The sequence below is a fragment of the Asterias amurensis genome, chromosome 15 (genome assembly GCF_032118995.1).
Source record: "Asterias amurensis chromosome 15, ASM3211899v1".
In the NCBI taxonomy this organism is placed as follows: Eukaryota; Metazoa; Echinodermata; class Asteroidea; order Forcipulatida; family Asteriidae; genus Asterias; species Asterias amurensis.
In genome coordinates, this window is record NC_092662.1 from 15,053,506 (window position 1) to 15,080,279 (window position 26,774).

The 26,774-nt window shown below is 38.2% G+C and overlaps 2 protein-coding genes across 3 annotated transcripts in view; one reads left to right on the plus strand and one right to left on the minus strand.

The window, feature by feature from the left end:
• LOC139947983 (influenza virus NS1A-binding protein-like) overlaps window positions 1-9,373 on the minus strand; it is a 46,318-nt gene extending 36,945 nt beyond the window's left edge. For both annotated transcript variants that reach the window (XM_071945923.1, XM_071945922.1), the window contains exons 1-2: window positions 9,242-9,373; window positions 1,312-1,505 (exon numbers count right to left, since the gene is read on the minus strand). In XM_071945923.1, coding sequence (XP_071802024.1) covers window positions 1,312-1,339 — 28 coding nt within the window. In that variant the 5' untranslated portion in view covers window positions 1,340-1,505; window positions 9,242-9,373. The remainder of the gene's footprint in view (window positions 1-1,311; window positions 1,506-9,241) is intronic.
• Window positions 9,374-12,598: 3,225 nt separating this feature from the next.
• The window catches only part of LOC139947985 (formin-binding protein 1-like), a 43,835-nt gene continuing 29,659 nt past the window's right edge, over window positions 12,599-26,774 (plus strand). Inside the window, exon 1 of the mRNA XM_071945926.1 lies at window positions 12,599-12,809. Within this exon, the coding sequence (XP_071802027.1) occupies window positions 12,786-12,809 (24 nt within the window). The 5' untranslated portion in view covers window positions 12,599-12,785. The remainder of the gene's footprint in view (window positions 12,810-26,774) is intronic.

Genomic DNA, 26,774 nt, shown 5'->3' on the forward strand with positions numbered 1-26,774 from the left:
GAACACGTTGCCTTGGATCGGTCGAGTTGGTCTTTGAAAAGCGTTTGTAACCGTTTTTTATAAAATGCATATGGGTAGAAAGATGTTGTAAAAGTAGAATACAATGATCCACACAAACATGCCTCGAAATTGCGTGGTTTTCCTTTTACCTCGTCGACTAACACGTCGGCCATTTATGGGGGTCAAAATTTTGACTCCCATAAATGGCCGACCATGTTAGTTCGCACAGTAGAAGGAAAATCACGCAATTTCGAGGCAAACTTGTGTGGATCATTGTATTCTACTTTTAAAACATCTTTCCAACCATATGCATTTTATAAAAAACGGTTACAAACGCTTTTGTTTTGACCAACTCGTCCGATCCAAGGCAACGTGTTCCTTTAATTTAATTTTTTTTTTATACTGCTAACACTTACAGAGAAGAAATGTCAAAATAAACAGTGAGGTAACTAGGAGTTAGTAACCACTTTGGGAAAAAGCTACTTTGGGAGAAAGCTACTTTGACTCAGGCTCGTTAGTTATGAGATGATTTCCGTTATTTCTTTTCAAGATTTTTAAAATAACTGTCTAAAAGACAAACGACGTTTATTATAAAGTTACATGCAAAGAGTTTGTAACCAAACGTCTTGTTATCGTAGTTTAATAGTCACCAAAATGCTTGAATTTTAAGAAATATCTCCCTGACTACAGGGGCTGATGCTCAGAACTTTCACTGGACCAGAAATATTCTTAACTAATGAACATTTATGGGAGAGAGGGGTCAGGTTTTCCGGAGAGGAGGACATAATGTTCAGAGGATTAGCGTCAGTCCAACGTCTCAGCAAGTTCATCTCTTTTGAAAGAGAGAGAGAGATAGACTACAAGACGTCGCCCAGGCCATCAGGACAACAGCTGATCACAATTTGGATCTTCTGATTGCTGTAAAACTAACAAAGATGGCTGCCAATTAAAGGAGTATTCAGAATTCTGCTTCCACAAAGTCTGCGTTCATAATTAGACGCCTATAGAAACCTTTAGTTCTAGTAGCCAGGCCTGATCATACTTCACGGAGGCTATGGAAGCGATTGCCTCCATGCCCCCTGGTAATTGCCATGGTGCCATTGAAACGCTACAATAGAAATTTCCTCTTCGGGTAGGTGCCCTCTACCAAGGAGAAAATGCCTTGGTGCCCTTGCCCTTTCAAAAGCGAAGCATACAGGCCTGAGTAGCTTCTAGACTCCTGTCAAGCCACTGTAATAACCAAACTGAAATCGACAATAAACTCCTCTCAAGCCACTGTAATAACAAAAACTGAATTTGAAAAGTACTTACTGTGGAAGTTGTTATGTGCTGACAACATGGTTAAGGTGTAGGGTTTAAGACCTGAGCCTTGAGACAATTGTATTAAGAAGTTTCTGATGATGATGATGAAGGCGTTCTGGAGTTGTTGAGATGGAATCCGTTGGTGCTGAGAGACAGCAGTGACTTGAGTGAAGGTTAACTATGTTCCATTCTGAGCTGAAGATCTGTAAACGAGAAAAAAATCCCAAATATTAACTCATCAAAATACTGCTATAATTTTTTATTTTTTTGTAACCTTACAAGGCAGCCCTGCATGCTTTGTTTTTGAAAAGATACTTGGGGCACCAAGGCATTTTCTCCTTGGTAAAGGGCACCCTATGAGGAAAATGTAAATTTCTACATTGAGCATTTCAAGGGCATGGAGGCAATCACCTTCGGTGCCCCATGAAGTGTCAGCCCTGACTTGTGTAGAATTGTTCATATATATTTCTTGTACAGCAGAATACATTCAATTCAATTTATTTATTTCATCACAGATTACAAGTAAAAAGTGAAAATTGTTTTCCCTGTGTGCACTAAAAAGATTCAAATTTGATACTTATAGAAAAACAAAAACAAAATTACATTTTAAAAACACAGATTTAATTACAAAAAATTAGTATAAGCAATAAATAGGCTCATTTGATTTAAAACAGGGCCCAACTGAAATGCCTCGTATTATTATTACTATTTTTAATATATGGTACACTCACTCACATAAATTACATTCAGTTTCCTAATCTACCCAGTGACCTCCGATAATAAAAACTCCTTTAGGAAATGAATTCCTCAACGGTGATAACAACATGTCTAATCTCCAGAGAAGATTGTCCGCTCCTCGATGGTCTTGACCGATTCGCCGTTCGCGGTTTATATCATTACGGACTACCAGTGGTGGCCATACACCAGCAGCTGTATCCACACAGGCCAGGGACACCGATGAACAAGGATTTTGTACTATAGTAGTACTAGCGACGTTGTAGAAAGTCATCGCCGATGACATTGTATATTAACGTACCAATGCTACTGTCATTAAAGGGTTTGGGTACTTTGTCGTTTGATACATTACACTAACGTCCAAAACTTTACATTAAACTTACACAGTTTAAAGATAATGATGGTAGAAGGCTTCCCTTAACAAATACTTTTACAGTGTATTACTTGCTGTGGTGCTGTAGTTTTTTTTTTAAATGGGTAAAACAATGCCACAAAAATAATTTTTGTCTCAGTGAGACGGAAATTTGTTACAAGTCAAATTTGTTACAAGTCAACGGATTTACGCGACTCTCCCGAAAACATTGCGCTGTGATTGTCACTTTCTTTCTTCTCAAAAACCTTGAGGACTAATGAAGCTGAAACTTCTACAGGTAAATTATATTACATATATCTTCATTCACAGTGAGTAGGGATTAATGTCATGGCTGATTACTTGAACTACAAAAGGTACCGACACCCTTTAATTTACAATGTGAAAGTTCACATAATTTATGCAGCAATTGATGCTCATTAAAAACCCATACAACTAGGCAGGCCTAAGGGCTAGAATTTAAATGGCCTCAGCCGTCTGATTTCCTCTTGTTCTATGGTTATCCGGAAAGAAAAAAAATGGATAGAAGGATGGGAAATTTGCAAACAAACTAGTCGCAATATGTCACCCATAAAACAAAAAGACCATCCATACCGTTAGGGTATTGCTGTTTCATGAGTTTATTTCAAAATAACCCACTTCCAAACGACCCTAGTCAATCAACATTTCTAAAACGACCGTCATTTTGTTTTATTGAATTACAAAGATGCTGGTTGTTATAATTTGAGGATCATGTACATACGGTACATTGTAAAATCAATAAGGTCTCTGTGCCTATCATCAAACCCCCTTGCCCTAGTCCCCTCCCTGTTCGTTCCCTCTGCCCCTGGATTCCAAATCCAGGCCTCAAAATAACCCACGGCACCCAGAGCAATTGCCCTGGTGCCCTATGCTTATCGCTATGGTGCCCCTTTGCAAAGTCAAAATATAAACTTATATTTTTCCTGACAGGGCGCCCCATTACCAGTGTTTCACAGGCCGGCTAACCAATGTTTCTCTAATCTTCATGCTGATACCCCTTTCGCTGATAAGCACAAAATTTCAACAAATTATTTTATATTTATTTTTTCCCCCACAAAAAAACATCAAGAGAGAAACTAATTATCCCCCCCATTATTGTAGGGCCTTGAAAACCAAGATAAACACCAAGTTGAAAAAATTCTGAAGAAGACCTTGTTTCAAATCAGCGAGCGTTAGCCAAACATACAACAAATTCTGGGTCCAGATAACCCCCAGTGTGAAAAAAACCTGGAGAGCACCCTATATAATGCTGTTGGCTATTATTATTGGTTATCCCCTTTCTCTATGGTTATCCCCTCTCTACTCTTTGCCCCCAAACCTCTGTTGTTGCCAGCCTGCTATAGATTCCACACCAATAGCTTAATGGCTGCTGTTATGTAACATTACATTGCTTTTAAACCCATCAGTAAACAGTCTGGTACCCTAGACCTATTTAGAACCAGACAATACAACAAAGGTGTCCCTTGTTATGCTCATCTGTTTACTTTTTGCAGCCTTGACAAACAAGGCACATCCCGGAACTACCAGAAAGTAAGCCTAAATTACATGTACTGTCTGATAGCATGGCAAATTGCAATAACAAGAAAAATGTATAGCTGTTGCCAACTGTAAAAACCAACCAAAGGAGCTATTATATAAGCAAAAAGATTGTTAATGGCTTAACTTGATTTACCCCAGCCAAGTTTTTTGTTTTAAAGACAATGGACACTATTGGTAATTGTCAAAGACCAGTCTTCTCACTTGGTGTATCTCAATGTATGCATAAAATAACAGCTCAAATTTGAGCTCAATCGGTCATCGAAGTTGCGAGATAATAATGAAAGAAAAATCGCCCTTGTCACACGAAGTTGTGTGCGTTTAGATGGTTGATTTCGAGACCTCAAATTCTAAACTTGAGGTCTCAAAATCAAATTAGTGGAAAATTACTTCTTTCTCGAAAACTATGTCACTTCACAGGGAGCCGTTTCTCACAATGTTTTATACTATCAACCTCTCCCCATTACTTGTCACAAAGTAAGGTTTTATGCTAATAATTATTTTGAGTAATTACCAATAGTGTCCACTGCCTTTAAGGAAATGAGAATAGCAACATTAAAGCTATTGGACACTTTCGGTAAACAGATTGTCCAAGGCCCACACTTTGTGTATCACAACTTATATAAAATAACAAACCTCTAAAAATTTAGGATCAATCAGTCATCGGAGTGGGGGAGAAAATAACGGGAAAACCCATCCTTATTATTACCACACGTTTCGCCGTGTCATGACATGTGTTTAAAATAAATCCGTAAATCTCGATATCGAGAATTGATATTGTTTTAATATTTTCTCAAAAAGTAAAGCATTTCATGGATAGTATTTCAAGAGAAGTCTTTCACCATTACCTTCTGTAAACCCTGTAAGTTATCAGTGAACTTTTATTTCTTTTCTGTTCCGAAAGTGTCCAATGGCTTTAAAGGCAGTGGACACTATTGGTAATTGTCAAAATCCAGTCTTCTCACTTGGTGTATCTCAACATGTACATAAAATAACAAACCTGTGAAAATTTTAGCTTGATTGGTCGTCGGAGTTGCGAGGTAACTATGAAAGAAAAAAACACCCTTGTCACACGAAGTTGTGTACTTTCAGATGCTTGATTTCGAGACCTCATGTTCTAAACTTGAGGTCTCAAAATCAAATTCGTGGAAAATTACTTCTTTCTCTAAAACTACATCACTTCAGAGGGAGCCGTTTCTCACAAGGTTTTATACTATCAACCTCTCCCTATTATTAGTTACCAAGAAAGGTTTTATGATAATAATTATTTTGAGTAATTACCAATAGTGTCCACTGCCTTTAAAGAAATGAGAATAGCAACATTAAAGCTATTGGACACTTTCGGTAAACAGATTGTCTAAGCCCACACTTTGTGTATCACAACTTATATAAAATAACAAACCTCTAAAAATTTATAAAATCGATATCGAGAATTGATATTGTTTTAATGTTTTCTCAAAAAGTAAAGCATTTCATGGATAGTATTTCAAGAGAAGTCTTTCACCATTACCTTCTGTAAACCCTGTAAGTTATCTGTGAACTTTTATTTCTTTTCTGTTCTGAATGGGTCCAATGGCTTTAAGCAAAAGCAAAACCTTCCTGTTCAATGATTGATTGCTATGGACCAACTGTGTTCCCATTATTAGTACCTTTATTTATTTTCATATGGTACCGTTTCTTGTAAAGCGCTGTGGTACTCTGTGTAACAGCACTCTATCATGCTTGTCCTTTTTGTTATTTTTTTTTTCGAGTAGGCTATTGAAGAGAAATGCTCTGCTGATTCGAGCCTAACCAGATTCGTACTTCCTGCGAATGCAAAAGTGATACAAGTTTTGACATCACATGGCCATTATCCCAGTGAATGTTTCCGCAGGAGTTGAGCTTAGAAGTCAACTGACATCAAATTTTGTATCACATTTGCAATCGCTAGGCTTTATAAATTCTTGTGGTCTGGTATACCCTTTCTCAGACTGCAAGATTTGGGGTGAGTTTTTTTCTCGTGCGTTGACTTCGTCCCATTGAAATTCAATCCATCTTGGAGCTTACTCCCCTCTTCAAAAAAAAATATGTTCAATTCAGCTCACACTCCAGAATATAAACAAGTGTCGAAACAAAAAACATAACTTTGGAATATTAATCCTGGTTATCTTTTAAAACTGAACAAAGAATCAATTGTTTTATTTGATTGTTTACAAAATAAAACTGTCAGACATGACAGATAAACAAAGGTTAACTTGTGCCATAAATATTTGTGAGGGCATTTAACACAATGACAAAACAATGTTGATTATATTTTGTCTGTTGCTAAGACCAGATCAAAGTGTTTGTGTACATGACTGCAAATTCTATTATGTCAACATGACCCTTATAGAAAAGGTCAACCCACTGGAGGGTCGTGAACTCACTGCTAGACAGGACGAGTGAGATCCCAGTTCATTGTACTGAACCAGCCGACCATGGGTACCGACCATGACTGCTTACCATGGCTATCCTACGTGACACAGCACACGTACACTGTCCTGCCAGGCTACCCCATGCCAACTTGACAGGACAACAGGCAGCAGGGGGCCCAGTTCCCGCCTTTAAAGCCATTATACACTTTCGGAACAGGAAAAAAAAAGATTCACAAATTTACAAAAAACTTACAGGGTTTACAGAAGGTAATTATTATTATTATTATTACTGGTTTATTGTAAAAAACATCTGCTTGTCGCAGTCCAGAGACTGAATTAAAAGACAGATTTACATTTTTATATAAAAATTTTTAAAAACAGAGGAGAAAATTTATACACAAGAAAAATTTAAAAATTAAGAGCATAATGGTAAAAGACTTCTCTTGAAATATTATTTCCATGAAATGCTTTACTTTTTGAGAAAACATTAAAACAATTATCAATTCTCGACATCGAGAATTACGGATTTATAGTAAACACATGTCATGACACGGCGATACGTGTGGAAACAAGGGTGGGTTTTCCCGTTATTTTCTCCCGACTCTGATGACCGATTGAGCCTAAATTTTCACAGGTTTGTTATTTTATATAAGTTGTGGTACACGAAGTGTGGGCCTTGGACAATACTGTTTACCGAAATTGTCCACTGGCTTTAAAGGGACACAGTGTCTTGGATCGGGCGAGTTGGTCTATTTATTTATTCATTTAACTCATTCAGACTTTAAAAACACCAAAAACACACAGCAACACAATACTAGAAATCTATAACAATCAACACAAACATGCCTCAAAATTGTGTGGTTTTCCTTTGTGAACGAACACGGTAGGCCATTTTGTGGAGTCAAAATTTAAGCTCAGTAACTGCACATCAAGAGCATTGAAGATTTCAAGGGTTTTCATCAAACAATATTAAAAAATTAAGTACTACAGTTACTAGTCTTGTATTCAACAGTCTCCACACCACAGTAAAAATGTACACCTAGATATGTCCCAGACATGGCATTGTACTCATTGTATTATTTAATGCGTCTGAACGAGGTCAAACTGGGGTCAAATCTATGACTGAACTAACTACAGAACTTACCCCCTGGCAAGGTCGAATAATTAAAACGAACAATCGTAAAAGGTCAAGTAAGCAAGTGCAGGGTCTTTAATTTTCTCATTCTAACGCTGACTGAGAGTTGTTGTTGCTTGGAAAATGTCTGACAAATGTGCAGTGATAGTTTTATTGTGAATCTATTGAAACCTGTCTTCTCTTTTCTTTCATTACTCCAAACAAGAAGCATTTTTTAATAATAAAACATTCCACTGAAAATTACCTTTCAGTTCAAATACTTACAAATTTGTGAACAATTCAGATCTTGCCTGGAATTACCCTGATCAAATATCTGTTCACCACCAGTCCTATCTATGTAGTTAAAAACTGTTCAGTATCAAGATCTTTTACAATAACGTTGTTCGTCAGAATTTGGTCCTTGGAAAAAGTACAATGCCGGGCTGACCTTCTGTAAACATTTTGTAGGCTCTCAGGCCAGTATGATCCATTATTGATTATTTTTTTTTTTTTTGCAAAGCACAAGAAAAGTGACCGTAGTTTCTTATTTATTTATCATAAATAGGTCCAAATACCAAAAAAAACTTGGTTGATGATCGTCCTTTTATTTTAAACTTATCTTATGTCACAGTTTTTCAGGGATTAATCTTGTTTTGTCTGTGTTTATTTGTTTTGTTTTGTTTGTGTTTGTTGTTGGTTTTTCTGCGCCTTGAACACCCTGCAGGGTGGATACGTGCGCATTACAAGTCTTATTATTATTCTATTATCATATTTCAAAAAGAGGAAGATTACACTCACAGCCATTTCTTTTTAGTTTTCATTTCAGTAATTTTTATTAAGAAAAAAGTAATTAAAAACTGGTGATACTAAAAACTTGCTTGTTTTGTAAAATGAGTCTTAAATTTTTAAAGAAAAAAAAAACCTTGTTTTGTTATAACACATGGTTATGTTGTGCAGGCTTTAAAAAGCAAGTGGCTGAATAATAACACGACATATGCTCTATTTTGAACGGTGTCAGGACACTTCGTACCTTTGCCACTTCATACCGTTGCCTTTTCAAATTTAGATTTACTAAAAATTCTAAGTTTATAAATTATAATTAAGTAAAACATAAAAATCTAGCTCTGCTAGCTGACAATGTTTATCACAATTCAGAACCGCAATGCATCATGGGTAGGCAGATGGGGCATTTGATACTGCTGCGTATGTTGTCATGCACGACGTGCGCACGCATGACCTATATCTTTATGTGGCCTCAAGAGCGCCCTCTCTTGAATTGATATTTTGCTATGCTATTCTCGATAATCATGATGATGATCTTATTCTTGCACTTTGCATACAGAATATGCAACAGAATAATCTGTGCAGATACTACAACGGCCTTTTTAGTTCCTCGGAAACAACATTGATGATAGTGACAAGCTGAGATAGGCAAACACACACACACACACAGTGACAGTGACACTGCAGTGACAGAACTGCACCAACAGGGCAGCACACACAACACTAGCACTGTGACTGTCACATGTAGTGAGTACATGGATGTATTGTAAGCCGCGATGCATGTAAGTACATGTTTGCATGTACTGCGTGTAAAAATACAATGTACATTGTCATTTTGAACCTCTTGCGAAATACAACATTTCACATCCTATAAAAACACATAATACACACTAATCGGGCCCAATATTCATCCCTTCTTATCAACAAGGAATATAATAAACACTCTCTGAAATTAGTTGATATTTTAGACAAGAAACTTTCACTTACGGATTGTGGTTTTCTTCCGAGATTTTGTCGGCTGTATCCAACGTGCACACAACTAGATCAATCTCCGTTCAAACACGGCAAACCCGCGAGATTTCGACGTCGCATGCGCATCGAAAAATCACACCACATGCGATTCTTATGGCACGGGATAATTTCCCGGCAAATTTATGCGTCATACTTAGTTTGGCCAATAGAAACAGTCTTTAGTATTTGATCGGCTCGACCATTCATATAAACCGAACTGTGAGTGGACAATATAAATAGAGCATTTACGTCATAAGAGAAAGGGGCGGAAACGTTTTTCATACATCAACAGAGGGCGCACTTTTAAAAGGCTGCCAGGAGGGGAAAAGAGCTACTTTGCAGGACAGGTGTCAAAAGCAATTGAAGTTAATTGTCCGCCGGATATTCTGTCCCCCCATTGTGGGATTTTTAACATGGGCTAGAGGAATTATTTAAAAGAGGGCGCCATCAGAAGAAAATTGTACACAACTCGCCGTTTTGGGGGACAAAAATCTCCGGGGGACAGAATTTCCCATCAGCAAACCTTCAGCCCAGGTGGGGGCCCAATATTCCACAAAGCATGCTGCAGGTTGCTTAACACGGAAAACTCTTGCTGACCAAACATAGGTTGGCACCAGCTAGGCCTACTTTACCATCGATGGGAATGTATTACTAGGCCTACCCCACTATTGTCTTAACAAAAAATGAATTTGCTATGCAGAATTTTTCTGCGAAACAGCTTTATGAAATAATAACATTGGGTCCAGCCGATTTCACGAAACGCTAGGATTAATCCAATCTCGAGGTCTGCATGATACAGTGTAGGGTTGGGACTCGTCCTAAGTCCTAAGATTAATCTTAAGTTAGGAAGAGTTTGGTGAAATCGACGGCAGGTACTTGCTCTATGGTTAAACCGAATGAGGGGGACTACACCCCGGGGACACTGGTGGCCGTTTTATTTTTGTCAAGCGCTTTTTATTACAAAGCATGAGCGGCCTTCTGTGTCTCGTTAGTTATGGACTTTTATTATTGTATCAAAAAGCAGACTGGTGGTTTGGTTACGCAACATGAGAAATGAAACCTTATCATGAAATGGGAGAAAAACAACACAAAACCATAAAGGAGCACACCAGTAATCATAGAAAGGAAACATTATCTAATGACGGCCTCATTATCTAATTTTTGTGTTATTCCTCCATGGTTATAGTAAACATTTCGTTTGCCCTGTCGACTGACTTTAATAAGCTTGAGAGTCATGCCTGGGTGTAAGGACAACCCCCCTCCCCCAAACAAACAAAACGTTTGGAAATTGTACACACATATAGGTATTTGTGGGTAAGCCTTTTTTTTAGACGATGGGAGATCAACCTGCATGTGGATGCGGACTCACCGAATCAAATTGATCAGAGGAGTTGAAGGGATAATGTTCCCTGACTGTAAAAAGCTTTCAGAGTTCCAAATATTTTGAGTTTTTTGGGATAAGCATTAATTTTCAATGTTTGCTTAATGGGGTTATTAGTGGGCGAATGGGAAGGGACAACTGAAAAATAATTAAATATTGTACAACAAGGGTTTTATATTGCACGGCGCGCATGGCGGTCGTTGAGTGAGTGAGGGCGCTGTTTCTGGGGATCCAACCACTGTACAGACATAAAGAACCTTTATGTCTGTGGCTCCAACATCGAATGAAACCATGGATCCTACCTCCATGATGAAACAAAAACTTCAAAAGCGGGTGGGTGGGTTTACGGCGGGGTATGCTCTAAACTTGACTCAAGTCCCAATCCCGTGCCATCCCCAGGAAACTACTGTTTTGTGATTGCTCTGCATTCCAAAACCGGGACCACATTTTGACGGCGAGCGCGTATGTATGCTACGTGTTGTTTTATAGTAAGTTGGTTTGGGTATATTATGCTTAGGAACCTCTTACACGAGAACGTGACTTGAATCAAGTCTAGGTATGCTCAAGTTACGTTTCTGTTTGTGGGAAGGGAGCTTCGGGCTTCTTTTACAAGAACAGCACGGCAAAAACAATTTCCGCAATATCAAAACGCTCAAGACACTTTGTGATAAGTTGATAAATAAAATGAACCATAAACCATAACAGGTTTTTCAGAAAAAAATTAAAGAAGCTCCAAAACACTTTTCCCCCCAAAATTAATTTGTTTTACCAAACATTTCAGGCCCGCGGTAATCTTCACACATTTGGTGCGTTCGTTCCTGGTCGACCCCGGTGTGTGGCGTTTTTTTTCCCAGGACGAATGTGTGCAGATAATTACCCACGTTTGTCTTAGAAAACAAACCCGCCACACACCGGGGTCGACCCAGGGGAGCTAAACGAACGCACCCATTGATGTTGATGCAATAATTTTGGAGGGGTGAGGTTGCTCGCGGCCTCACCTTTAGGGCCTGATTTTATAAAGCAAGTGCTAAGCAAACATTCAGTTAGTTGTCAACAGTTTCATCAAGGTAAACTTTACAGAATTTTGGCTGGTACAGGCCTACCTCTTCCCCGCTAAGCAAGACTTGTCTGTTAGCCCATTTTGTTTGGCTTTCATCTGATGAGGTTTTCCCCCCCTTCATATTACGGGCTTGTGCTAATCACGAAGAGGCCTATGTGGGAAAATAGTTGAGAGTTTAAGCAAGGTTTCGCTCTTCACATTATTCTTACACTGGAGAAGATAATTTTGTCCAAAGCAAAAGAACAAGTTTTTCAACAGATAAACAAGAGGGGTGAATGGTGGGATGGGCGGGGTGGGGGGGGGGACTTAAATGATGACGGCGGGTGGGAATGGCAATTTTGGCTAAAAACATGTCAAATAACATAATCATTTGAATCATTATGATTTGTACAACCAGCTCCATTAAAATCTCTAATAGGCAAAAACCATGCATTTAAAAGAAAAAACCTTGACCCAAAATGACCCATCATTTATAAACTCAGTCACCCTTTTTTGATACAATCTTCAATTGTAACACTGTCACTGACAACTTTGAGTCATTGGCCATGACTTAGAGTTGAAATATACTCCAGAACTAGCTATTGGTGAAATATTGAAAGGTTTCCGTTTACATATTTCACAACCAGGATAAACCTTCAAAGTCATTTTTTATCGAAAATAAAATCAGAAATTCCAAACGCATGATTCGCTTTTCATCCCACGCCCATTCATTGATGATGAATTAAATTGAAAACTCACACTTGTTTCCAGGTGTCTGTATCATAATTAAAACGCAATCACAAAATTAAATGTGGGAACGATACGCCTAGAGTCATTCTTCGCTGGTAACTGTAGCCGGCTTTTGTGTTCATTTTGTTTTCAGAGTACCAATGAGCTCCACCACACACACGAAATCGGATGGGAGTGTAAAATAATACCAACCAGCGGAAAAGATGCTCGAAGAGAAACTGGAAATCTAATGTTGACATTTTTTTCTGCCGGGAAAAAGACTGATTTTTAGGACACCGATGTAACGCCTATTATTCTGTTGTTAGTTACAAGAACGGGAAATATTAGCTGCAGCTTGGACCGTCACAAAAATGAATTGGGGAGAGGAGTTATGGGTGAGTTTTTTGGATGGAGACTGGGCGTGCTGATAAAATTGATCCATGCCACGGCCATTTCACCACACACACAGAGCAAAATGACATTTTAATTAGAGTAACTGCCCAATATCCGGACAATACCAGTTCCGGTCTTTAATTTGCAGGATGTGTGCCCATTTCATATTACTCTTATGAGTTTAGAGATATTTTATGTTGATGAAAGCTTCATGTTTTGAAATTTGACATCTAGTTGTTGTTTTATTAGCATCAAATTCAAATTGAGTGACAGACTTCTGAGACTGAGATGAGAGTGAGACTACCTTCCCACTGCTGTGTCGATCTGACTGCGTAAGAACAGCTGACTGACAAAAATGACATTTATTGACAATCTATGATTGATTCGATTGAACGATCGACGACAGTCGACAATGTTAACTTTTTATAAACTTAAATTACAGTTAAATTACAGTTAAATTACAGTTAAATCACACATAAACTACAGGAATACAGTTAAGTCTGTTTGGTTGTTTGTTTGTTAGTTTGTTTGTTTTATTTCCTTTCATACAACAAAATGTTAATAATAATATACAATTACAAAAATAATAATAATAATAATAGTAAACATTTTACACATGTTTTATGTCGAGTCCAATATTGAATACATGTACTGTAGGAATGGGGGTGTCATCCAAGAGAAGGACAGACCTAAAGCCCAGTTCATATTTCCTGCGAATGCGAATGCGAAGCGAATCTTGATGTCACAAATTAGCAACGAACATTTCGCAGCAGTTGAACTCTGCTCTACTCCCTTGTGAATAATCGCTGCGAAAAGAGGGTGTGACGTCAAGTTCACGTCAAATTCGCTTCGCATACGCATTCGCAGCAAGTATGAACCGGGCGTGAGTACATTGACAATACGACTGATAGACAACAGATTGAAAGGAACATGATATGATTAACCATTTTTAAACTTAAATTAATTATAAGGTTACAACTTACAGTTAATAATCTGGTAAGACACAGTTTGTTCATGAATAGTGGTTCTCTACAACAAAAAGTAATGACAGCTACATAACAAAACACTAAGCAGCTAAAGGGTTGAGTATTTTTGTATCAAATAATTTATAGTAAAAACAAAAGAAAGGAAAGATTTCCGCATAAAGAAGTTTATTTGACCTTTTTAATGGACTATGGACTTTATTTCCCTTTCCTTTTTGGACTTTTATATTCCTCTCAGAGGAAATCGCTATACTTGAATCTTTACATATATATGAACATTTAATTGCGCTGATGGAACTCTCTCCTGCACACTTGCCCATGCCCATGACGCTGAACAAGGGAACTAAAATGGAGTGTAGTGATCAGCATTGTCAATGGGTTTTGATAGAAAATAATGCTTCTTAACATTTGTTTACGAATGAAAGTGCTATATTTGGGAGTAGAGAGCACCTTCTTGAACAGGGTGTTTAGGAGCTGAGCAACTTATTTTGATATTTTTTATACATTTTTAAACTGGTCTGTACATGAAATACATGTAATGCATGATTTAATGTAGGTCAAGGGTCATAATAAACAGGATTTTTTAGTAGTAGATCCATAAATCATATTGATCTTTATATCCTCATAATCCATGCTTTCCACTGTATCTGACACTGAGTCACCCCAACTGTGGTTGCTATGCAATGTTGATTGAACCTTGACCCAAGGAAGACTCCAAGACGCTGATAGATAACTCAAGCCACACCCACAATATTTACATAAATGTCAATCAATATTAGTAATGTTTTATATCCTGAAGTTTCTAATTCTGTGTTTTTTCCCTCAAGATAAGAGGAAGTTGTTTAAATCTCTGGAGAGGAAATCAGTCTGGTGTGTCTTTTAAACTGTCTGGAAAATGCGGACTTGGTTTGCTCTTAAAGCACTGGACACCTTTGGTAATTGTCGAAGACCAGTATTCTCACCTGTTGCATCCCAACTTTGTATGCATACAATTATCTGTGAAAATTTGGGCTCAATTGGTCAGAGAAGTTGCAAGAAAATAACAAAAGAAAAAACACCCTTGCTACATAAATGTGTTTGCTTGCAGATGTCCGACCCTTCAGGCCTGAATGCTTTCATCAAGTTTGAATATTTAAGTAAGAATTACTTCTTGCTAAAAAACAACGTTACTTCAGAGGGAGCCGTTTCTCACAAGTTTGTTTTATACTTTCAGCAGCTCTCTGCTGCTCTTAACCAAGTAATTTTTATGCTAAAATAAATATTTTGAGTAGTTACCAATAGTGTCCAGTGCCTTTGAATTCTGTCTGATTTGTCTAGCCAGAGGGCAGTAATTTTAACTTTTGGGTGTTTTAACTCAGGACTGGACAAGTCCAGCAATCTTCTGCTTTTCATTTGAATATTAAAACCTCATGTGTATTAAAAGAAATCATAGGGGATTAAAGTGGGCGGGGCATATCTATCTGTGTGCATTAATTTCCCATCCCCCCATACAAACAACCACCATGCTTTATCTACTCTATGTAAAAGATATGTAATCATTAACAAGGTAGTAATCTTTTTTTGTAGTGTACAGTGTTAGGGGCTGGTTAGGGGTCGTTCACAAAATCACAAGCGTACAAACCGTAAACTTGTTCAATACCCCCTCACCCCTAAAACTAAAAGTGTTCAAAACAAAATGTATTTTGACTGTGAAAATGTTGATGATTGTGAATGGTCCCTAATTCATGCACTTGTAAAAGAAAGTTCAGTGGAGTGTATTTTTATCTAATCACGAAGACTCCTAATTGGCGATTTCCACCGCTTCATGGTAACGCTCCTCATAAGGGTCTACTGGTGAACCCTCACTTTTTTTAGTCAGTCTATAGATACTACATTGTGGGTGTGTTGAGTCTTGTGATTTGCCGGTCAGACGTCTCACAGTCTACACCTTAAGTATTGTAGTGTCTTCGCTGTCGCCGTAAGATTTTGTGGAATAAAGCAGAGTTACGCTGGATTAACAGGACAATTAAACAGTTGCTAAAGTGAACACTTGGCATTTGTCTGTACATTCGCTTTTCCTGGAAAAGGTTCTCCAAAGTTAGAAAAAGTTAGTAAAACTCGACGCTTGTCTGTTAGTTCGCCTTTCCTGGAAAAGATTCTCCAAAGTTGTAATAAGTTAGTAACTCAACGTTTGTCTGTACTCTGTAAGTTTGCTTTTCCTGGATAAGAGTATCCAAAGTTGGAAAAAGTTAGTAATACTCAAGGTTTGTCTGGACGTTTCCACTTTACCGGATAAGATTTTCCGTTGTTGGATAATGTCGAATCAGGAAGAGAAACCTGAGACGTCACTCGTGGATGAAGGAGCCGAAGACGATCCATCACCACCGCCTGAAGTTATCGAAGAAACTCCAGTGAAAACTTCTAGTATCCTACGTGATCCATCACCACCGCCTGAAGTTATCGAAGAAACTCCAGTGGAAACTCCAGTGGAAACTCCAGTGAAAACTCCTAGTAGACCGAGACTTCCAAAGCCGAGGCTTCCTCGGCCGATAACCATCGGGCGGAAACCGCCCAAAAATGAAACCACTGATTTTAAATTTGAGGTATGTTTCTGCATGGATTGGTGAAGATGTCCTGTTGTGGTAATCCAGTAAAACCCAACAAAATGTCAATAAAACTCTACAACTTGTTTTAAATTTGTCAAAGGAACCATCACTTTGATTCAAGGAATCATCACTTATATTTTTATCTCCTACTTTCATTTTTGCTATCATTCAATAAGCCATAGTGTTAGCTATGGCGGTGTCTGGGTGTCTTGTGGACACCCTGTTACAAGTACATAGCTTTCATTTACTTCAGTGTAAATGTAATGTGAGTGGAAAATTAGGACACTCAGTTTTTTAACTTACACTAAAGCAAAGTTGGACACCCTACCCTAATTACAGTGTAAGCTTGCTCGAATGTAAACCCGTACTTGTTGGTTGTGAGTTTTCAGGGGTCGAAACTACCACTAGCCCGCTAGCCCGGGTCTACCAGATTTACAGCCGGGCTACACATTTTTCGAGTTTGATAGCCCGACGGGCTAGTGGAAAAATAATGCAAAAATCATCATCACAAACAATAAAGAGCTGTGCTATGGTGTATTAGAAAGTTTGAGCCGTGACACGAGACATAATGTGTCTTTTGGGCTACCAAAATCTCATCAGGGCTACTATAAATTCTTGGTAACTAGCCCTGCTGACTACCATGAAAATACACTGAATTTCGACCCCTGGTTTTGATAAATCTCACGCCTAGGTGGTCTCTGAATGTGGCATCTCTACATTCTACACATTGGGCATTGTACTACATTATGCATACATTGTACAATCTAAAAACTGTACAATTTTATATTCTGCATACGTTGTACTAAATTCATGATGTATGAAACTCAATGCGAAACAGTAGTTCAATGTGGAATACAAAATTGATCTTAGAGGAAGAAAGCAAATTAATAATTAGTCATTTCCTCTTATTGTGGTTTCATGTCTTGTTAAGAGAAACCAACGTTCTTCAAGTACGCCTACACATATCAGTGTATATTTGATTATAGCACACGGAAGTTCCCAATGAATCTCTGTGTTTTTTTCAAGGATGTTTATAAAATTTATGCTAGGATAACTGAGGTTAACAAAATCTGAGAAAGTTTGTTTATGTCAGTTCAACCTTACAGTTGTTTATAAGCTTGTGCGCCATTTTGTGTTCTTTCCCAGACTGCCTTGCTCGATCCTAACCCCTGGAAGTGCGGCTTTGAAATATCTATAAATATTTGAATATGTTAACTAGTCCTGTGGTTGATCTATTCTGTGGTACAGACTACGCAGAGCATGCTGTTAAGAGACCCATCAAATCTGTTACAATTGGTCCCCTCTCATTTTTTCTTTTTTGATCTTGAAAGAGATAGGTCTTACTGTACATGCAGTTTAGGGTTACCATGCAATAACGCGATTCATTTGAACACGGGGCATGCTACATGTATACGGTCCCGAAGAGCATCCTACAAGCATTGAAAGGTCAGGCCTGGGCCCAATTTCATGGCTCTGCTTACCGCCGAATTCTGCACTTACGATCACGATTCCCCGCTTACGTGCAAGTGCCGAATTTCTGTGCTAGCCTTGTAAGCGTAGAATGCCTAGTAACGTGGAGTACGCACGCGTAGAAGTCAAAATTCGCCGCTAACCCGTGAAATATGCTTGCCGTAAGCACAGAATTTCCTGCTTCCGTAAGCGCCGATTCCGTGCTTACGGTAAGCAAAGCCATGAAATTGGGCCCTGATTCTTCACGGAGGCAACAAAGGCGATTGCCTCCATGTCCCCTGGTCATTGCCTTGGTGCCCTTGAAATGCTCCAGTAGAAATTCACAATTTCCTCATAGAGTGCCCTTTACCAAAGAGAAAATGCCTTGGTGCCCTTTCAAAAATGAAGCACACAGGCCTGAAAGGTTTTAAGAAGAGTGCGCACAGAGCGATCACTGTAAGTGAGCCAAGCAGCGTTGGTTTTCAGTTCATCCATACCAGGGGTTAGTGACGAGAGGTATTGATACGGTGCACTACCCATGGTAAAGTGGCTAATCTACATACGTATAATATTTTAACTTTGTCAACACTGATTGCAAATAATGTGGTCGTTATGTTGGTTTGAAGGGGAAATTGTCCACGCTTTTGGGAAGGAAGTTTGGTGGGCGGTTTTTACCCAGCGGTTGTTTGCTGCGGTCAAAATGTCCAACCACATTATAGGGAAAAGGAAAAAAGATGGCTATAGACACCACAAACAATCAAATCGCAATAAACATTGTGATTTGATGTGCGGGATACTACAAACAAATTTTCAAAACGCAGATTCTAAATAATTGGTGGAACCCACCTCCCGTGACTTTCTTTGTCTTGCCATGTACATGTATGTATAGACTGCTTTCAATTCTTAAAAACAAACATTGGGTAGACCCGTCCAGTCTGGATAACTATTGGACGCTTTGTAGCGTTGTTTCCAAAATTATCGTTTCCTGCATGCCAATTTTCAAAAAGAGTCAAGGTACACAAATACGCACTTGTAATGTATAGTGTCACGGGGGACAAGGTTTTATTGTCCACATTGTTCAGAAGTTTTGATAATAGAATTTTCAGTGTTTCAGAGTGAGCGGTAGACCAATTGTTTTGACACTCATTTCAAATGGCAGGGATCTAGTGTGGGGACATTTATACACACAGACATAAAACAATATTGAATATAATGTACATTTCATTCCTACACTATTTATTTTATGTAAACATTCAGTGAAGTCTGGCTTTTTACAATTTGTTCGGCTCACCTTTGAAAATGTAGTATTAACTTTATAAACAAAAGCTTTCACACTGAAACAGAGCAATTATAATTTTTTTTAATTACCAATACTGTGTCATACCTTTAAATAAATTATGATTTGTACATGCAGAAAACATGTATGCATATTGCCATGCAATGCAATACATGTTTAATGACACTCATTACAGGTTCATACAGTACGGTACGACTCATTGCTTACAGGTTTTAATACGGTACGACGGACTGACTTTTCTGCACAGTGTTTTACGCAATTATGTAGGCCCTGTTACATGTAGTATTAATATTTATATCAGTATGTGAGCTTTCAAACTGAACTGGGCCCAATTTCATAGAGCTGCTTAGCACAACAGTTTTGTTAAGCATGAAATTTCTTCCTTGATAAAAACAGGATCACCAACCAAATTTCCATTTGCTGCATAGGCCTATTGCTTGTTACTGGTGTTCAGCTGTTGTTTGCAAATCCTGGAAAGCACGTGGAAAATTGGTCGGTAATCCTGTTTTTCCTCAAGGAAAAAATTTCATGCTTAGCAATTTTTTGTGCTTAGCAGCTCTATGAAATTGGGCCCTGTTGTTTTTATCGTCATTACCAATCCTGTATCTAGATTCATACCTAATAAATTATGTTTTGTATCGCGGCAGACAATAAGTACTTAAGCCTTTTGCCATGCAATGCAGTACATGTTTAATCTCACACTCAGAATCATACACTGCGACTCATCACCCACAAGTTCATATGGTACGACTGAGACTGACTTTCCAGTGTTTCTACGTACAGTACTTGTAGTATAACCATTATTATCGCACACGATGCGTCACCCATCAATTACCGGACAGGAATGCCGTAACTGAGGGACTACCTCAAAATATTGACGTAGTATCAGCTGGTGGCTGAAGACTAGTCATACTACATACAATTTATAATGTACCGGTAACTCATACATAAGAGGGTACTTGGCTTTTTAATCGAGGGGTAGTTTCTAGTAGGGAAGATCTTGAGGCAAGGTTTAAGCCAAAATTTTCGGAAAGAGTGTCCAAATTGTTCACTAACAATTTTATTTCTGTGTTGTTTATTCATCAAAATAATTAGATATGTGATGTTTAATCAATAATAATCTCATATTGTTCGTGTTTTTATATTCAGGGAGGGGGCAGTTTCCTACATTACCAAAGCTTGATACTACATGTGCGTATGCGTTTTTGTAAAAAGAGTGATGTTACAGTTTTTATGCGGTTTCCATTCAGTACAAAAGTGATTTTAGTATTCCACTAACTTTACATATATTACATTGCACAGTTTCTGTTCCGTTATGATATAAAAACTTGTTTAATTTAGGGAGTCATTCAAAACTATAAAGATAAGTTGAATTCTGGTTGGTTGGGTTAAAGAAATAAACATAAATTTTATTTCAGTTTAGGTTAAAGAAAAAAAACATACAAATTATTTTCTTTATGGGAAAAAACAAATCTGGGTCACAAATAGTAGGGGACAAAACTTAACAATTGCAAAGCATTGATAAATGTAATTCAGAATGGTCCTAATCTTCTGAGTACAATGTACCTTAAAGGAACACGTTGCCTTGGATCGGACGAGTTGGTCAAAACAAAAGCGTTTGTAACCGTTTTTTATAAAATGCATATGGTTGAAAAGATGTTTTAAAAGTAGAATACAATGATCCACACAAGTTTGCCTCGAAATTGCGTGGTTTTCCTTCTACTGTGTGAACTAACATGGTCGGCCATTTATGGGAGTCAAAATTTTGACCCCCATAAATGGCCGACGTGTTAGTCGACAAGGTAAAAGGAAAACCACGCAATTTCGAGGCATGTTTGTGTGGATCATTGTATTCTACTTTTACAACATCTTTCTACCCATATGCATTTTATAAAAGCCCCTTTCACACGAGAGCAATTATAGCAAGGGTCCCTTGTTAAATTGAAGCATGGTTGTAAAACTTTACAAAATGTACCTCGTGTAAAAAGGACAAAAATTTGTGTTCACCGTCCAAGGTCCCTTGTTTCAACCATGCTAAAAAAATAAGCAAAGGACCTCTATTGAATTGCGGTCTTGCGCATACAGTGTAATAATAATAATAAGACTTGTAATGCGCACATATCCACCCTGCTGGGTGTTCAAGGCGCAGTAAAACCAAAAACAAAACAAAAACAAAACACAACACAAAGAAAAACAGACGCAACAAAATTAGTCATTGAAAACCTGTGACATAAGATAAGTTTTGAGAAGAGACTTGAATTTTGCGGTTCAAAGACAAGATCGAAGATTAAGTGGCAGAGAGTTCCAGATGCATGGCGCGGCTGAAGAAAAAGACCTGTCACCCCCATAGTGTAGGGCTATAGTCTGCAACAAGTCCAATATGCTTAAATTCAGTGCTGGCACACACTCACAATCTCCATCAGAGAATCTGAATCTGAATGATATTATGCAAGTTCAAGAAGTGTATCAAATTGTTTGTATACCCAATCTAATGCGCGCTGCTTTCTTGATTTAGTGGCGCTATGTATTGATGCCTTACAATACCATGTATGTAGGCTACAAAACACCTAAATAGCGTCATATGAACCAACCTAAATACATTCACTATTTATTGTATACACAAAGTGTGCATACTGTAAGGTGTACAGGCTACTTGCCATGTCCTTGGTAGTTGGTACAGGTTTTGAGTAATTCCTGTAGGTCATACTATGTGTATTTAAACAATACCTGTGCGTTAGGTTAACTTCATGGTGAAAACCAGGATATCCTTTTTCAACACTCTGTGGATGTTTCTTGTATTCAGGTCACTTCCACAAGTGGAAGTCTGTGCATGCTGTACGTGCAAGCTTATGTTTTATGCAATCAGAGCGACCCTTTAAAGAGTTTCACATACATGTAATCAGCACACAATTTCAGGCCTGATACTTCACGGAGGCAACGGAGGCGATTGCCTCCTTTGCCCCTTGCCATCGCCTTGGTGCCCTTGAAATGCTCTAGTAGAAATTTACAATTTCCTCATAGGGTGCCCTTTGCCAAAGAGAAAATGCCTTGGTGCCCTTGCCTTTTCAAAAATGAAGCATACAGGCCTGCAATTTCATGACCCAATTTCATAAAGTCTGTAACCACTAAAGCTTGCAAAAAGAACAGAAAAAACTTATTCATGAATCAGAGACAGGTCACCAGCCAAAATTCCACAAGGTCGCGACTGGTGCCCCGCGCTTACCAAAACAGCGCTTACGGAAGCAGGGAATTCTGCGCTTTCGTCAAGCCTATTTCACAGGGAATGTTGGCGTGTGCCCGTGTGTATTTCATGTTACGAGGCATTCTAAGCTCACAAGGCTAGCGCAGAATTTTGGCGCTTGCCGTGTAAGCGGAGAATGATGATCGCACTGTAAGCGCAGAATTCTGTCTTAAGCAGAGCCATGAAATTGGGCCCTGGTCACAAGCATGCAAGAAAAGAGACTGGACTGTAGATTCAATAGGCAGATGAATGTACACACATTTTCATGAAAGAAACATAAAAAATACATTTTATATGCAAGTGCAATGCAGAACATGTTCTCAATTTACTTTCCTTGTGGTTTTCTATACAACATTGATACCAATGCATTGAATGTTACAGATTAATTTTCTGCCAACAAGATTTGTGATAATGTGTACTATCCTTCCAGTTCCTTGTTAAATTATGCCAAAACAGTAAGTCTTTTACCCGACAAGCAATGTTGTTGCCAAGAAAAAGTGTCAATGATGCCAACAAATTCTTTGTCATTTGTTCCTCATAATACATGACATTTTCTTGCACGGGCCGGATTTCATAACTGCCTGTAAGCAGAAAAAAAAATTGCTAAGCACAGTGAAATCTTGCGTAAGAGAAGCTGTTCCCCCGCCAACATTGCATAAAGTTTACATTGCTGCAACTGGTGCCCTACCCCATTTATGCTTAGCAAAGAGATTTGCTATTTTCTGCTTAACAGCTTTATGAAATTGGGTCCAAACCTCCAGTTGCTTAAAGGTGTCTTCATCCCCCTAAAACTTACTGGAATGTGTTTGTATTCAATCTGAAATTGGGATTTGTGGACATAAAATCATTTAAATTGTCATAAATCTGAGGTTTTCCTCATTATAAATGTAGGCATAATATTATAAGTGAGAACATTTTGATTCACAAAACCTCCAACATTGACAGTGTACGTAGAAAAAACAATCTCCGTCTTCTTTTGAGTTCTTTAAGGAACATGTTGCCTTGGATCTGTCGAGTTGGTCTTTGAAAAGCGTTCTGTAACCGTTTGCTATATAATGGATATGGGTAGAAAGATGTTGTATAAGTAGAATACAATGATCCACACAAACATGCCTCGAAATTGCGTGGTTTTACCTCGTCGACTAACACGGTCGGCCATTTATGGGAGTCGAATGGTTTACTCCCATAAATGGCCGATTGTGTTAGTTTGCGACGTAAAAGATAAACCATGCAATTTTGAGCAATACTTGTGTGGATCATTATATTCTACTTTAAAACATCTTTCTAACCATATATGCATTGCACAACAAACGGTTTCCAGCGCTTTTTGTAGACCAACTCGTCCGATCCAAGGCAACATGTTCCTTTAAATTACGCCATTGTGTTAAATCCAAGTTCATTATTCCTGACACACAATGTTGTCGGATTTAATACTGTGGTCTGAGTGGGTTCACTCCTTAGAGCTCTATGGTACACTAGCTCATCCTAATGTATGCCCGCTAGTGATTCATTCCGTACTGACAGTCTTTGTTTTCATGCATGCTTTGGAGTAACGGAGTGATGAAGACGGGCTATGGAAATACATGGAGCTCATTCAGACTCGCCACAGTGTACATGAATGTACCGTAGATTTATTGTCGTCTGTGTACGAAAATTTACACTGTAGCATTTTTGTGTATGATGTGTATACATGTAATGACAGGGTTGTATGCTTCATTTTTTTTTAAAGGCAAGGGTAAGGCATTTTCTCCTCTGTAAAGGGCACCCTACAGTGTATGACAATGAGGAAATTGTAAATTTCTACTGGAGCATTTCAAGGGCACCAAGGCATTGAGCAGGGGTCGCGGAGGCAATTGCCCTCGTTGTCTCCGTGAAGTAACTATCAGGCCTCGCCTCGGCTCAAATTTTGGTGGAAAATCCACAAGACTGTCGGACTTGTAGCTCAGAATCTTTACTGGACCGGGATTGCAGTTACAAGACCAGAGTCAAAATGAGAAGAGACTAGAATCAAAATGAGAACACAGTTTTATTGTCTAAACTGTTTCATTTGAACAAAACACAAAGAAAAGCTTTTCCTCTTCTGTTATGAGTTACAAAATGTATACTCAGCAGGATTGAACGATATTTGTGAGACTCAAACTCAACATTTGATCATCACTTTTTTGAGACAAAGATGTTGAAGTGGAAAAAAACCCAACCCCAAGACCACCAGACTTGTCCTGTCTTGAGTTTACTGGCCCGACACTGAGATCATTGCTTCAGGCCCTGCATTATGTACCCTTTTGTTTGCCCTCTGGCTCCCCCTGAATGTCAATCCCGAAAGGGGGACATGGAGTATGCTAAAGAGCGTTGTCACGAACTCCACCGATTGGTCTGTTGCCTCGTTGCTTCTATAGAGAAATTCCTCCCTAATATTTGCAGGAGCTCTGTAGTTTTTTTATTTATATTTATATTTATATTTAGTTAATTTCTCGGGTGGATACAAAGTACAATAATGCACATTAATTAGATTTAAAAATGTTTTAAAATACAGCAATGAGCAATTTAAATACCAGAAGGAAAAAGAAACAGCTGCAGCCCGAAGGATTGCCTAAAAGAAACACAGTTCTTGTCTAGAGGCTCTCCTCTCTGCAGCTGATCTTAAAGAGAAATTCCTCCCTAATGTTTGCAGCTGTACTATTCACTTTTCCCATTTCCTTCCTCAAATCCGAGTAGATAAACAGGTTTTTGTTACAAGTAGCAGTCAGCGGTATTTAATAATATTTACCACACAAGGGTTTTATTGTGTGTAAACAAACATCTATTGAATCGGTGAACGATTTCTGTAGAAAAATGCGGGCACAAAAATTATCAGTTGCTTCTCAAAAATCACAAATTTGACACCCAATGTTAGCATTCAATGTGCACAAAACAAGTCCAATATAAATATTTTGCTATGCAAAAATTGTAGACGAGATCGTTTCCTGTAAATTGTGTATCAAATTTTTAAAAGTGGGAATTGTTTTTATTGATTCAGTTGTATTTTGAGATAAAATCAGTCATTATTTGTTATTAGTAATTTCTGGTGATGAAATGAAAGATGTCTCATAGTTGAACTTAATCATTGTTTCTTGCAACTTTTGTAAGACTGAGGAAACCCATGATATAAGGGTGCCTGCTACATGTATGTGAACCAGAAACATACGTCAGTAGACATGTTAGATGGGTCTCTGTTCTCACATGTACAAACAATGTTCAGTACATTTGATATGTGACAGTAAATGTCAAAAATGTAAACAAAGATACCACAGACATATTTCGAGTACACATGTACGTCTGTCAACGTGTACTGTTTAGTGAATGTTATTTACAACCTGCATACTTGGGTTTAACTAAAAGAACTTTAGAACTAAAAGAAGTTTGTCCATTTACAGTGATTAATTTCGCTTCACACCCAGAATTAATAAATGAAATGAAATATTGATAATGGAAGTTAGTTCATCTCCTTGAAGACAAACATTCCCAGTGCGATTCTGAGAATTGGAAGTTGAGTGTTTCGCTGATGTCTTTAATCATTCACTGTCAACACATCATCCTGAACAGGGGTCGAAATTGCCACTAGCCCGCTAGCCCGAGACTACCAGATTTACAGCCGGGCTACTGATTTTTCCAGTTTGATAGCCCGACGGGCTAGTGGAAAAACAATGCAAAAATCATCATTACAAACAATAAAGAACTGTGCTATGGTGTATTGTAAAGTTTGAGCCGTGACGCGAGACATAATGTGTCTTTCGGGCTACCAAAATCTCATCAGGGCTACTAAAAATTATTGGTTACTAGCCCTGCTGACTACCATGAAAATACACTTAATTTCGACCCCTGCTGAACCAGTAAGAATTCGATAGAAGTAGACATCGTGTGTACAAACCACACATCACTGGCAGTGCCGGTAAATCCACATAAATTTTTCTGATTTGTGCAAGAATGTCACCGCAGTGTTATTTATGGACAGTTTTACGATGACATTTTACTTGACCCTTTGATCGTGAGAATTATGTCTGCATGTTTGGTGCAGCCATTGGTATATTATAATTTACAGCTGACTTATATTTTGTGCAGATTTCTTGCTGACTAAAATGCTTAAAGGCACGGTATTTCTTTGGTAATTTTTTTTGTCAAAGACCAGTTTCCTCACTTGGTGTAACACAACAAACTGTATGCATAAAATAACAAACCTGTGAAAACTTGGGCTCAATTGGTCATCAAAAGTGCAAGAATATAAGGCCGAGTAATAAAAAAAACATGTTTGGCATCTGGGTTTCTCAAAAAAAGGAAGGAGGGGCTTTTTATTTATTATTTTTATTTCAAGATGGCCGCCATTCTTTTTAAAATGTCAAATATCCATTGTTTTTTTCTACTGCTCAAACACACAA